Here is a 12,930-nt window from a genome sequence, read left to right on the forward strand (position 1 = left end):
ACGTCCAGATGATTAACTGATACTGGAAAATGTTAAGAGCAAGCTTATGGGTGAATATAAGCATGAAACAGAAAGCATTACTGGTGATGGTGCTTCTGTCACAGAGTCTGCTTTAAAGATGAAACATAGAAATAAAAAGGGTAACATGCAACAATAGACACATGATTGCTTTGTGTGCAAGAAACAAGGCAATTTAAAACCAGACTGCAGAATCTGGAAAGCTAGAATGCAAAAACAATCTAAACTACAAAAGGCAAAAAGTGTGAGGGCAGAAACTGATTTTTTTTTTTTTCAGATAATGAATATGTTTTTCAATCCAAAATTTGCACCTCATCTTTTCAAGCATGGTGTGATGGTTCAGGAGCCACAAGTCACATGACACATGACAGAAATGTCTTTATTCACCTTGACCAGTGTAAAACAGAAAGAAATGTCCTGTATGTCCCTGCTCTTGAAACCAATCTTTTGTCAGTGAAGAATCTCAAAAAATAAGGCAATGTAGTCACCTTCCAAGGTGACATTTGTGCCATCACAAAAGGGGAAATCTCACTTGCAAAGTCTAAAATTACAGATGAACTGTATCAGCTGAACTGCAATGAGATGGTTAATTCTGCCAAGGAGGAAAAACATTCAAACAGAAGTCACACATGGCACAGATGATTTGGACACGGAAGTCCTGACATAATAAAGAAATGAACTGAGAATGGCTATGCAAGTGGAATAAAAATTAGTCCATGTGATCAAACAATGAAAAGCTCCAACTGTATCAAAAGAAAATGACAAGAAAAGCCTTTACAAAGCTGAGTAACAGCAGAGCTAAAAAACTTTTGGACCTAAAGAGGTTCTAAAGGCTCAGGGTTTTTTACCTTCATGCATTCTATGCATGAAGATAAACAACCTTCTCTGTGCAGCAGCCCCCCAATACTTACCTAAGCCCCCTCTCGATCGAGTGCACTGGAGTCCCGACTATCATGGGAATCCCTCTCCTCTTTGACAAAAGAGGGAGCCATTGGTCTCACTGCTGTCAATCAAAGCCACCGAGCCAATGAGAAGAGAGAGGGGGCAGAGCAGAGCCACGGCTCCATGTGTGAATGGACACACAGAGCAACAGGTGCCCATATAGCAAGCTGCTTGCTGTGGGGCCACATGACAGGAGGGAGAAGCCAGGAGCACCAGCGGGGGACCCGAGAAGAGGAGGATCCAGGTTACTCTGTGAAAAACTACTGCACACAGCAGGTAAGTATAAAAATGATGGTATTTTAAAAAAAAAAGCCTTTAGAATCACTTTAACCACTTGCCCTCCTGAGGATTTACCCCCCTTCCTGACCAGGCAATTTTTTGTGTTATGGCGCTGCATTACTTTAACTGACAATTGCACGGACATGCAACACATTACCCAGTCCATATCAGTATAGATATCCAGCATGATATTTTTCCCCATTGGGATCTGATGTTTTTTCAAAGTGTTTCTTTAATTTTTTCGTGCAGTGTCAGGGGCGGACTGACAACTCATGGGGCCCCTGGGCAATAGGGGATCATGGGGCCCCTGTGTCCTTTCCCAAACACAAAAAAGCCTATTAAAAAGGTACCAGGGGCATCTCATGGGGCCCCCTACTGACCCCAGGCTCTCGGGCAGAGCCCAAGTTTCCAAATGGTCAGTCTGCCCCTGTGCAGTGTAGTATACTGTATTTAGCCATTCTGCTTCAATCTCAGAGAAATGTAATATCTAGTAATTTAGCAAATATTACCTTCTACAATACTGTAAATGAAAATTAAGCTACTGATGTCATGGACAAGGGCCACTAGAGCCTCTTGCATAGCCTGCCTTTGCACAGCTGTAGTCCTCAACCCTTGTCCACTGAGATTATTATCCCTGACTTTTAACCCCCCTGGCGGTATTCCCAAGTGTAGCTCGGGGTAAAGTTTCAGGACCAAAAGCGGTAACCCGGAGCTACACTCGGGCTTACCATGCGGCGCTGCTCCGGGATTTGTTCTTCACTCACCCTGCCCTGCGCTCCCGCGATGTCCCTCCTGCATTGTCCCCGGCAATGTCCTCTGGCAGATGCCGGCATCTGTCATCTGGGTTCCGTTCCCTGCGAGCGTCGGGACGTACGGGGGACGGAACAGCGGGAAATTTGAAAATGACAAAAAGTGACATTCACTAAATACAATAAAATCACATAGTAAAACATTCCTGTATCAAACCATTTCACATACATTTTGTCCCTAGTACTTTGTCCTGTGCCCTGCCTGCATTTTTACCGTTCTTTCTGCCTGGAAACTGAGAAATGTCCATGGCGTCCAAAAAGCGTCCCTTTAGGTCAAAAGCAGTTTTAGACCAGCTAGAGAACAGCGATAGTAAATCAGAACCACTTGCAGAATTGAGTGATAATGATTCGTGGGGAAATTCATCAGACACTGAAAACGATTTTGCAACTTTGCTCAGTGATGTGCGAACTTGATGCTATATTTCAAATTTCAGTGTTTTTTGTTTGATTATATTATTGAATTAAATTTATTATTATTATATTATTATTTTTTATGATTATTTATTAAATTAGAATTTATGATTTCGTGTTTCAAATTGTAACATACCCGGAATGTTTACTAGACTCTTGTTCGGACAGATTTCGGTGAGTTATTCCTAAAAATTACAACCTACAATAAAAAAAAAACATATTTCCATGCAAAAAAATGTACTGCTTTGAGCACAGAAATATGGACATAATCAGACCGCTAGGGAGGTTAAATCAGAGGCCGGTTTTACAACTGTTGGAATAAACTCCATCAGAGGTAGTGAGCCATTCAACAGTAATTAGCATCAAACATGCTTGGGACAAGCAGAGATCTATGCTCAGACAAAACATTTAATATAATAGAAAAAAAACAAAAAAAAAATGGCTGGACTCGATGGACCACTCGGTCTTTTTCTGTCGTCACTTTTCTATGTTTCTATGAAACTAGCCCTTTTTCATAATACTTTCACTAAATATTGCATATTTATTAAAGGTGCTCTAATGTCATCTTGTAAGTGTAGCAGCAGTATTGTTTCATGAACTGTAGTTACAAGGACTGTTGGACACATCGACAAAAAAACCCTTTTCGCGTATTCCATCACACTGGCATACATTTGGCCATTGAGTGCTATTTTTTAGGAAGAGATTTAAAGAATAAACTGTTCTCATAGGATGTTGGCTTGATACCCAGGTCTTTAAACTGTCAAACTTTCTTTTCTCATACAGTTGCTTAATAGTGATGCCATCCCGTAGATGCTCATTTATGAATCAGGTGTTGAGGAGGCAACATATCACCTCCTCACTACCTGTCAAACACACTCGCATCACTTTGTAGAGGAACAGTAGTGTCTGCTGCACTTGTGAATGAGCCCTTAGTTGCATCCGGCAGCGGCACTCTTAGGTCTCGTTTACATGTAAAGTTGGGGGGTAGTAGAACCCAGCGGCTGAGTCATGTTTTTACCGCCCCCAATCCTTACCCCCTTTAGCTGCCAAAGGTGTACACATGCTGCAGTAGGAATTACACCCCCTGTTGCTTTTGGTAAGTGCTACTCCCTGTCAGTCAAGGCCCATTCAAGTAAACAGAGCCACTCTGCATCTGCATACTTCATGCTTCTGGGTCCAAGGGGTGAAAGCAGGTGGTGAGAAAGCAACACACCGCTGCCTTTTTAACCCTTTGTTTGCCTTGTTTGCGGTACTGCACACAGTTGCAGAGCACTTGCCGAGTGGCCTCATATACTTGAATGGGTCATGCTTGGCAGGTGCTACACTTACCAACCATGATAGGTCGTAGGAGTCATCACTACAGAGCAGACATCAACTTATGTAGCTCTTGCTCCCTACTACAGCTCCAACATTACAAGTAGTCCCTCTGCTCTGGGATGGTGGGTCAGCGAGCCCTGACCGTGATCTACCAGTCACCTGGCCGAGATCTACTGGTAGGTCACAATCTACTGGTTGCTGACCCCCGCTTTATACTGAATTGACCTCTGTATCACTCTGCTGCTGTTTATGTTCCTCTCTGCTTACAAAGACAGTTGCTAACTGCTATTGTCTGATGGAAGCTTATGTGAGAATGTGTGAACTGCCAGCTTTACATTGTTGCTTCACCTACCCACTCTGCCTTGCTCATATGTGCTGGATGTTTGTCAAAATGATGATCGCTTAGTGGAATACAGGATACCGATCACATTTAGCACTGTGCCTTTTCTCAGATTCCACAATTGACAAGTGCACAGCCAGACAGATTGACTAAGTACAAATGGAGCACCCTGGCCATCTTTATTTCTGCCGGTCTTGTGATGGAAATCTAATTCCAGTAGCACTTTAGTATGATACTGGTGTCTCACGGCGTGAACGATGCATGTATAGGAGTGTGACCAAGTTGGGAGACAGTGTTGTCACCATTTTAATATTTCATGAAATAGATATTTTTTGTGCAGGGCTGTTCATGCTTATTTCTGTAAACGTTATAAGAAAATAGATTTGTATATCAGCTTTCCATTTGACTGTTCCCATCTTCTTTTTTGTCATTATGTTATTTTAGTCTGGAATGGCTTATTTTTGTAAATTCATGAGGAGGTGTAGGATAGCCTCAGCCTGAGCTCCAACCAGGCCATGGTGGTTTGAGCCAGGGCTGAGGCTATCATACACTTCCTCATAGGGTTTTGCTATGCGACTTTCAGACTTTTTTTCCCTACTGGATGCTATGAGTTGGGACGATGCTCTGTTTTTGTGAGCACACCTAGTGGTTTGTCATGCAAGAGGACCTGGTGGAGCCTTGTTGTGGGTCACAATGATTCTTGTATGATAAACTAGAAATGCTCCACTTACATGTATGATTTTCTCCTTTTTGGTACAGTGGGAAAAGCCAGTGTGTAAAAGGCAAATCAGTGTTATAGAACATTATTACATCAGACATTTGATCCTTACTTTATAAAGACCCTTCATATTGTGGAAAACCATTTTTAATTTGTGATTATTGAACAAGTAAATATAAATAAGTAAGGCAATAAAAAAAGCATAACAATGTTATATCCTTTATACCAATAAAATGCAGTTGTGTGCTAGAGTACCTGCTGGAGAGTTCTCCATGATCTCAGCTTGATATGATCCTTGGGAAAACACTGGCCTATTGTCATTCTCATCTGATATGGTCACAATCAACAGGTCAAAATCCTGAACAAAGAAACATTATTACTCTATATGTTTAAACAGAAAGAGTGGAATTAGGCTTTCTTAATGGAAAACTGTCCTGGGAAAAAGGAGACTGATACTGCTCTCCTCCGCCTTCTGAAAATGCTCACTACCTGGCAAACTCTGACATCAATACTTCACTGACTTGGAACAAGCATGCGAATCAGAAAAGTCAAGTAAAATTAAAAATCCTGAATTGCATACTTGCTGTGCTTGCTAGATGTACTGTATTAACTTTATGTTGCCTCAACTACATACAGTATACAACATTGTGTTCTTTCAGTGGGACTTACACTTCTCGTCCCACTCCTGGAAAAAGAGTCAAGTGAATTCCAGTGAATGGCTGCTTAGCCAGCCATTCACTGGAAGCTTTGTATTTATTCATAAAATAAAAAAGCCTTCCATTAATGACTGAGCAGCACTCAGTACAACTCTATTTTGTTCTGGAAGTGGGACGGGAAGTCTCCGTCCCACTGTCAGAACACAGCGCTATATACTGTATGCAGCTGATGCTACATACAGTTAATTTGGCACACCCAACAAACGTACCTATTAATGCAATAAATAGTTTCTTTGGGCCAGCTTGGATTTAAAGAGACAATAAAGTGGAGTTGGGCTTTAATCTGGACACAGAACTAAGCAGACCTATGCAGGACTCTACACTTACAGAATTTTGTTTGAATTTTTTTTATTTCAAGAATGTTTATTTGATTTTCTCATCATTAGTGGGGTCAAACTGACGTTCCTTTTTTTTACCACAGTGATAAGAAAATTCAAGGGAATAGGACTGAAAGGTTTTCTTGAACAAATACATTTCTAACAGTATATATGGTTTTTGTTCAGGAAAGTGCATTCATTCCAAAATCAAATGTTAAAAGCAAAAGAAAATGTAAAGTACTTTCAAATGACATTTGCTAAAGGCATTGAATGTTTGTTCAAAAATATACTAGACAAAGCCACTGAATCAGCTTGACAGCTAAAGCATGTCATGGGGCAGATGCATCTGATCAGATACATCATTAGAGTGTGTGTGGGCTTAGAGACGTAGCTTGCCTTCTTTTTCTTATTTCTTTCCTACTAATGACTGCAAAGATAACATAACATAATACATACATTTACAATCTTACCTTTCTAGAATTGCGGGCATTTTCTGGATTATCCTTCACTGTTACCGTTAACTTGTACTCTGAAATTTTCTCCCTGTCCAGGGGACGATTCACATAAACGATTCCAGTCTAAGGGTCAAAGACAGAGAAAATAGACATGAAAATATAAAGGAATAAACTAACTGTATGACTGCCACTGTTTCAGTTCAGAAGAGGCAGTGAGATACATAAGGCTCATGTCCACGAGCATTGGGCTTTATTTTCAAGCATTTGACGTGTGTTTGTAATGCACCTCAAACAAAGGTCAGCAAAATCACATTGACTTTAATGAAGTAGTGCACATGGCAATTCACAGGCTGCATCTGACCTGCATGTGTAGTGCTGTGTTTCTTTATCTGCAGCATGCTTCCACAGTTGCATGCGTTTAAATGCAGCAATTGACTAGAACGCCCACTGGCTTGAACCCTAAAGGAATGATGAAAAGTAACTTTCTGTAAATATGTATTTTAAGTTTAAAAGATAAGTTCACCTTTGGAACATGTTACATGTTCCCTCCATATTTAGGGTGCAACATGTAACATGTTCTGGCTCCTGCCCCCGTACCCGCTGTCAGATTTCAAAAACAGTGAGGTGTGTGGGGCTCCTCTCACACAGCCAGGTCTTTTATTCACTGTTGTAAGAAGGGGTACACTGATGTTGGGGGGCGGCTCTGCAGACCCTGATGTAAGCGGGGGGACACTAATGCAAGGGGAGAACTGTGATATAAGGGGGAACACTATTGTAAGGGGGGCACTGATATGTAATGAATGAATTCTAATGTGGGGGGGCAATGATATAAGGGGAATCCCTGATGTAGGTGGGGACACTGATGTAAGGGAGGCACCCTGATGTAAGAGGAGGACCCTGATGTAAGAAGAGGGACATTGATGCAAGGAGGACCCTGATGTAGGGGGTAAAAATTGTTGTAAGGGGGCTTGTTGTAAGGTGGGACACTGATATGTAATGAATGAATGCTAATGTGGGGGGGGGGGCAATGATGTAAGGGGAATCCCTGATGTAGGGGGGACACTGATGTAAGGGGGGCACTGATGCAAGATGGGGAACTCTGATGTAAGAGATGACCCTAAAGTAAGGGAGGTGCTCTGATGTAAAGGGGGACACTGATGTAAGAAGGAGGATACTGACATATCGGGGGACCATGATGTAGGGGGACCATGATTTAATATGGGAGACACTGATGTAAGGGGAGACCCTATTGTAAGAAGTGGGAACACTGAGGTAAGGGGGGCCCTGATGTAAAAAGTGCAAGGAGGACCCTGATGTAGGGGGTAAAACTTGTTGTAAGGGGGGAGGGCCTGATGTAAAAGGGGACACTAATGTAAAAGGAGGACCCTAATGAGAGATGGAGGGCACTGATGAAGGGGAGGAACCCTGTTGTAAGGGGTGAACCTAGATATAGGGGGGCACTGATGTAAGGGTGGGGCACTGATCTAAGGGGAGACACACTGATATAAATGGGATGGCTCTGGAGACCCTGATGTAAAGGGAGGTGTGGTTCTGGGGTCTATGATGTAATGGTTTTGGGGACCCTGATGTACAAAGGGAAAACCTGGGGAATCTGATGTGGGGGAACTGTGATGTAAGGGGTATTCTGATGGGGACTCTAATGTAAGGAGGTGACTCTGGGGACTCTGGTGTACAGAGGGTGGTGGCTTTGTGAACCATGGTGTAAAGGAGAGTTGGCTCTGCAGACCCTGATGTAAGGGGGGGGGGACTCTGATCTGAGGTTTGTAATGGAGATGGGAGATGATTTGTACTATAAGGGAGGGTTGGTGAAAAAGAAGGGTTTGTGCTAAAAGAAGGAAGAGCATTTGTGTTGGGAGGAGAATATGTGCTGGGAGGGAGGATTTGGGAGTAGAAGAGCATTTAAACTGGGGGGTGGGAGATTTGTGCTAGAAGTGGGGAGAGAATTTGTGCTGGGAGGGTAGATTTAGGAAAGGGGAATTTGTGCTAGAATTGGGAGAGATCTTTTCCTGGGAGGAAGAATTTGGGGGGGGGCATTTGTGGAGATGGAGGATTGGGGGGAAAGGGGATTTGTGCTGGGGAGGGGGATTTGTGCCAGGATGGGGGGCTGCTGTACTGGGGGTGGGTGTGCAGAGTAGTGCTGATTTTTTTTTGTCTGGAGGGGGGAGGGGGGATTTTTGCTGAAATGATAAAGTAAGGGAAAGTATTGCTTGTAGGGGGCATTTTGCACTCTCCTGCCCCCAACACTGTGTTTCACAGCTTTGATTTTATCACTCTTTTCCTTTTGTACTCCTGACCCCTACTAAGCATTACATACTCCTGACCCTTGAACTTTGATCATTGCACACCCTGAACCCCTGCATTCTGCTTTACAGGCTCCTAAACTATATATACTATATTGTGCATTACATAATTCTCATTCTCAAATGTTCATTGTTGCTGGTTCCTAAGCAGTTCCTGACTATTTTAATGAAGTTCTTCTTTAGCCAGTTCCCACACCGGCCTATAGACAAATAATGGCTGGGTGAGACATTCACCATTCGGGTGGACATTGTATGATGTCCTCCCAGAACGGGCCGCACTGTGGCGTGATCTGTCACGATGATCAATCAGTGTACAGGCCGCTTTCGATATCATGTCATCGTTGTGACCAATCACAGCAGATCACATGACAATTGTACACAATGGATGGCTTTCTTTCATGCACTATGTACTATTGTGTTGATCTCTCTAATTGGTCACAGTGATCACGTGGTACCAATAACAGACCATGTATACTATGTGATTAGCAGTGGCCAATCACAGAAAACACTGAATGAATCAATTTCATTCAGTAAAAATGGTTGATTATAACAATAATATTCACTATATAAGCAATCATAATTTGTAAAAAAAAAAAAAATCCTGATCATTTCCCCAGAGTAGTAGAATGTTGCTATGGCAACATTGTATTGCTCTGGTCTCAGCGTTGAGTTAAAGTATTAAAGCAAGAATGTCAACATATAAGGCCAGCAAGCATTCTTTTAAAGAAGAAAGCAATGGCAGCCTCCACAGGCTTTACTTATTTTTTTTTTTTCAATTCTTTGATTAGATTTATTTTTTTTTATGATCATGTAGGCACGGTGCATGCTACCAATTAAAAATAGATCTAAGAGGTCCCTTTTCATTAAACTACAACAATTATTTGGCATGGTGCTCTTGTTAACTGCATAATGCAGTACTGTTCAGGAAAACTAATGGAGACAACCTGATCTGGTTACTACAGATAACATCATAGATAACAAAGTCACCAGTGGGCCCACAATAATGACGGTAGAAGAGGCTACAGCAACTTCAACATGGGCAAAGGGTTCACACACTGAGACCATCAACTTACAACCATGACTGCTAAGTAGGCATCTTGTTCTTATTCTCAGTTTCTATTTTGCAAATTGGGTACTAAACAGAAAAGAAGTACCTATGCCTCAACTTTGTGCAAATATTATCTAGGTAGAACGTGTGATGAGGGGTATTAGTTAGGTGCAAAGCTCTCCTGGTAGTGGAAGGGAGAATGATTAAGCTTTTGTACTTAGCTTACAAGACACAGCTTGGAGACCACCATCTTACACCATCATTTTTCCTGTGACAAAAATGTTCACTCACAGTAGTCCTGTATGATAAATATCTATATAGCTTATACCTTAAACCTCGAATTCTGTAGTATATGCTTATATACTTTTTAACCTTTCAAAAAAGTCATTCTATATACTGTATAATTCCTTATTTAGGAGACCAATGTAGACTTACATTTTCATTGATGAGAAAAGAGTTTTCGGTGTTCCCTCCTGTTATATTAAAGGTCAGAATAGCATTACGGCCAGCATCAGCGTCACTGGCAAGAATTCGAGTGATAGGCGTTAATACTTGAGTGTTCTCACTGATGGTTATGTTCAGTGGAAGATTGAGGAGGACAGGATCGTTGTCATTGATGTCCAACACTTGCACTTCAACAATGACCTAAAATGGTATTTCGACAAACCAAACAAATTAGTGATAGAAACAAAACTACCATAAATCAATGTACTTACAAAACTCACTCTTCCTACACAAAGGGTTCTACCACTAAGGTGCTGGTGATAAACAGAACACCTCTTTAATCTTTTGTTACTAGCTGTGATATCGAAACAAACACAACTCAATGTGACAGTAGTTGAATGTTAGTAAATAATAAAATCAAAAAAATAAAAAGTGTGGAAAAACTCATCTGAGAAAAAATATTGAATATTTAATGGCCAAACTATGTGTTGCTATTTTGAAATGTATATATAACACTCCATGAAAGGAATCATATAACATTGTTCTCTGCAGAGAGCTGTTTTAACGCAGGGGCTTTAAGGGCATTTCCTCCATTCTTGGAAGGACAAGACTCTTGACATGCTGCTTTAAAGTTCGGAGTGCCACATTTCAGTTTTTGAATTAAATGATCTGAAACATCTTTGGACTAATTAAAAATATATCCAATACATTATGTAGGCAGTTGCAGTCTGTTTTCTCCACTGCAGGTGGCCCTCAACCGTGTGGTACTGCAGCCTGGAGAGGAAGTCAAGGGAAACCTGGTTTCTCTTTGGTTTCCTGGGTCATGGAACAGCATTCCCAGTTGGCTACGCTGCATCCATATGACCCCTGGCAGCCATCTTGGTCAGCAGGGCCTTTATAAGTCCCTGCCTCCTAGGTTTTGGCATGCTTATGTGAAATGGGTAGAGTATGGAGAAAGACCCAGTCTGACAGGAAAAATGACTAGTGTTAGGGAAGGGGACGAGTAGGAACAGGCTAGGGATTCGCTATCCTCAAGGAAGCCTCCCCTCTGGGACTGGACCAGCCAGGCCGCACTTCCAGAATGTTTGTGCTTGGTTTTTCAAAATGTTTTCTGATAGGCCCAACCCCGTGAAGAAGCGGATGCACCGAAACATGCTGAGCTCTTGGTATTTATTTACTAAAGTTGGTTCAATCAGAATTTTGTGCACCTGTGCATGGTAGCCAATCAGCTTCTAACCTCAGCTTGTTCAATTAAGCTTTAGCAATAAAACCTGTAAGCGGATTGGTTTCTATGCAGAAGTGCACAAGATTCTGAGTGAACCAGCTTTAATAAATAAACCCTCTTGTGTGCTAGGTGGTGATTGTTTCAGGAGGCCTACCGATGACCAGAAACTATTCAATTCTGCTGACCTTCCCCCCATGAGCAAGTTCCCCACTGATTGGTTCCTGCTGCCTCTTGTGCTCGAGTCTCCAGCCTCCAGTAGTCCTAGTCTGCTAGCTCTGATGTCGAGACCACCTCATCCAGTGCCACAGATGGCACTAACCAGTTGGAAGATCTTACTTGGGGCCCATGTGAGGGGAAACTAGAAGATACGAATAACTCCTTGCCACCTGTGGCCCCTGAGTCACTACAGGACAATGGACCTCTGCTAGGTGACTGCTAAAGATCAAGAGAATTGCTGCCCTGTGTGTCCTAATTGTGGATAACTCCCTGAAAGATTCTTTAATTATGTTGTTTGATTGTGTTTGTTGGATCTGTCTTTACTTGGCATTCTCTTACAATACAAGTTCCACATTTTTTCTGCAACCAGACTCTGTGTTTATTGCCACCGCACCACGCTGCTACTCCTCACTATTAGTTTAATCTTAATGCTAAACTCCAGGGAGAAAAAATGCTAATGTTTATACTTCCATTTGCTCCCAAACAATCCAACATTTCATTTAAAGAAAGTTTTCATGATCATGTAGGGATTTTGCCCTAAACAGTAGTGTACCTAGCCTAAATTTAGTGCTGCTGGGCTGTAGTCAGCGTGAACATGAATTGATAGTTCTGATTTCCTCAGGTTCTCCCTAATCTCACTGTTAATGTTTGGTTCTGTCTGCTGTTGGGGAGTGTTCCTAGCAACAGTGAAATGATAAAATAACCCGAGTTATGAATATTTATGTATCCCTGGCCAACCCCTAGGAGGTTTACTGCCAGTGATGCCTACTGGAGACGGGTATAAATATTAGTACGTGACCTTGGGAAGCTCTCTTGCTTCCCAGGCTTTGAATAGGGAGCATGTGTTGCCACTAGATTTCAAGCGCCATCCAAGCCTGCTGCCTGGGGAGGGTGTGTTACTACAGAGATGCCCAGGTCTGTGATCTGAAGCTTCCTGCTGTCCTTCCTGTTGGAAGGTTTTACCAGAGGAGGAAATGCAGGAAGGTAACTACCTGGATTGGAGCACCAAGAGTAACATTTTTTCTGATGAAGAGTGTCCAGAAGATCTGGGTAGAAGCTGTGGACACTGCAGGACGTTCTGGTGGCTCATACATGGAGTGCATGTACAGAACAGGAACTGTTCTACAGTTTGAATAGTACAGACTGAGTGTTGATCTGGCTTACATATCATTTTTTCCTGTGCTCTGTAAGTAGATGCTGTAAGAGTCTTCATATTTGTGGCCTTTTTGAATATCCTGTGCTCTAATTCCTCTCTCCCTGAGTTTACTATCTATATAATTAACTCTGGTATATTACCTTAAAGTGACCAGCACCATACAAAGATTCAAAGATTCCATCCTTCCTGAGGGACCCC

At 42.1% G+C, this 12,930-nt stretch overlaps 1 protein-coding gene across 3 annotated transcripts in view; it reads right to left on the minus strand.

Moving 5' to 3' along the window:
* Window positions 1–12,930, minus strand: part of CDH23 (cadherin related 23) — a 1,300,862-nt gene that overhangs the window by 90,699 nt on the left and 1,197,233 nt on the right. For all 3 annotated transcript variants that reach the window (XM_089677099.1, XM_089677097.1, XM_089677098.1), the window contains exons 41-43: window positions 10,127–10,336; window positions 6,338–6,445; window positions 5,090–5,192 (exon numbers count right to left, since the gene is read on the minus strand). In XM_089677099.1, the coding sequence (XP_089533225.1) occupies window positions 5,090–5,192; window positions 6,338–6,445; window positions 10,127–10,336 (421 nt within the window). The remainder of the gene's footprint in view (window positions 1–5,089; window positions 5,193–6,337; window positions 6,446–10,126; window positions 10,337–12,930) is intronic.

Source organism: Staurois parvus, unplaced genomic scaffold (genome assembly GCF_062004578.1).
Source record: "Staurois parvus isolate SC_StPar_1 unplaced genomic scaffold, SC_StPar_1.0 ptg000177l, whole genome shotgun sequence".
NCBI lineage: Eukaryota > Metazoa > Chordata > Amphibia > Anura > Ranidae > Staurois > Staurois parvus.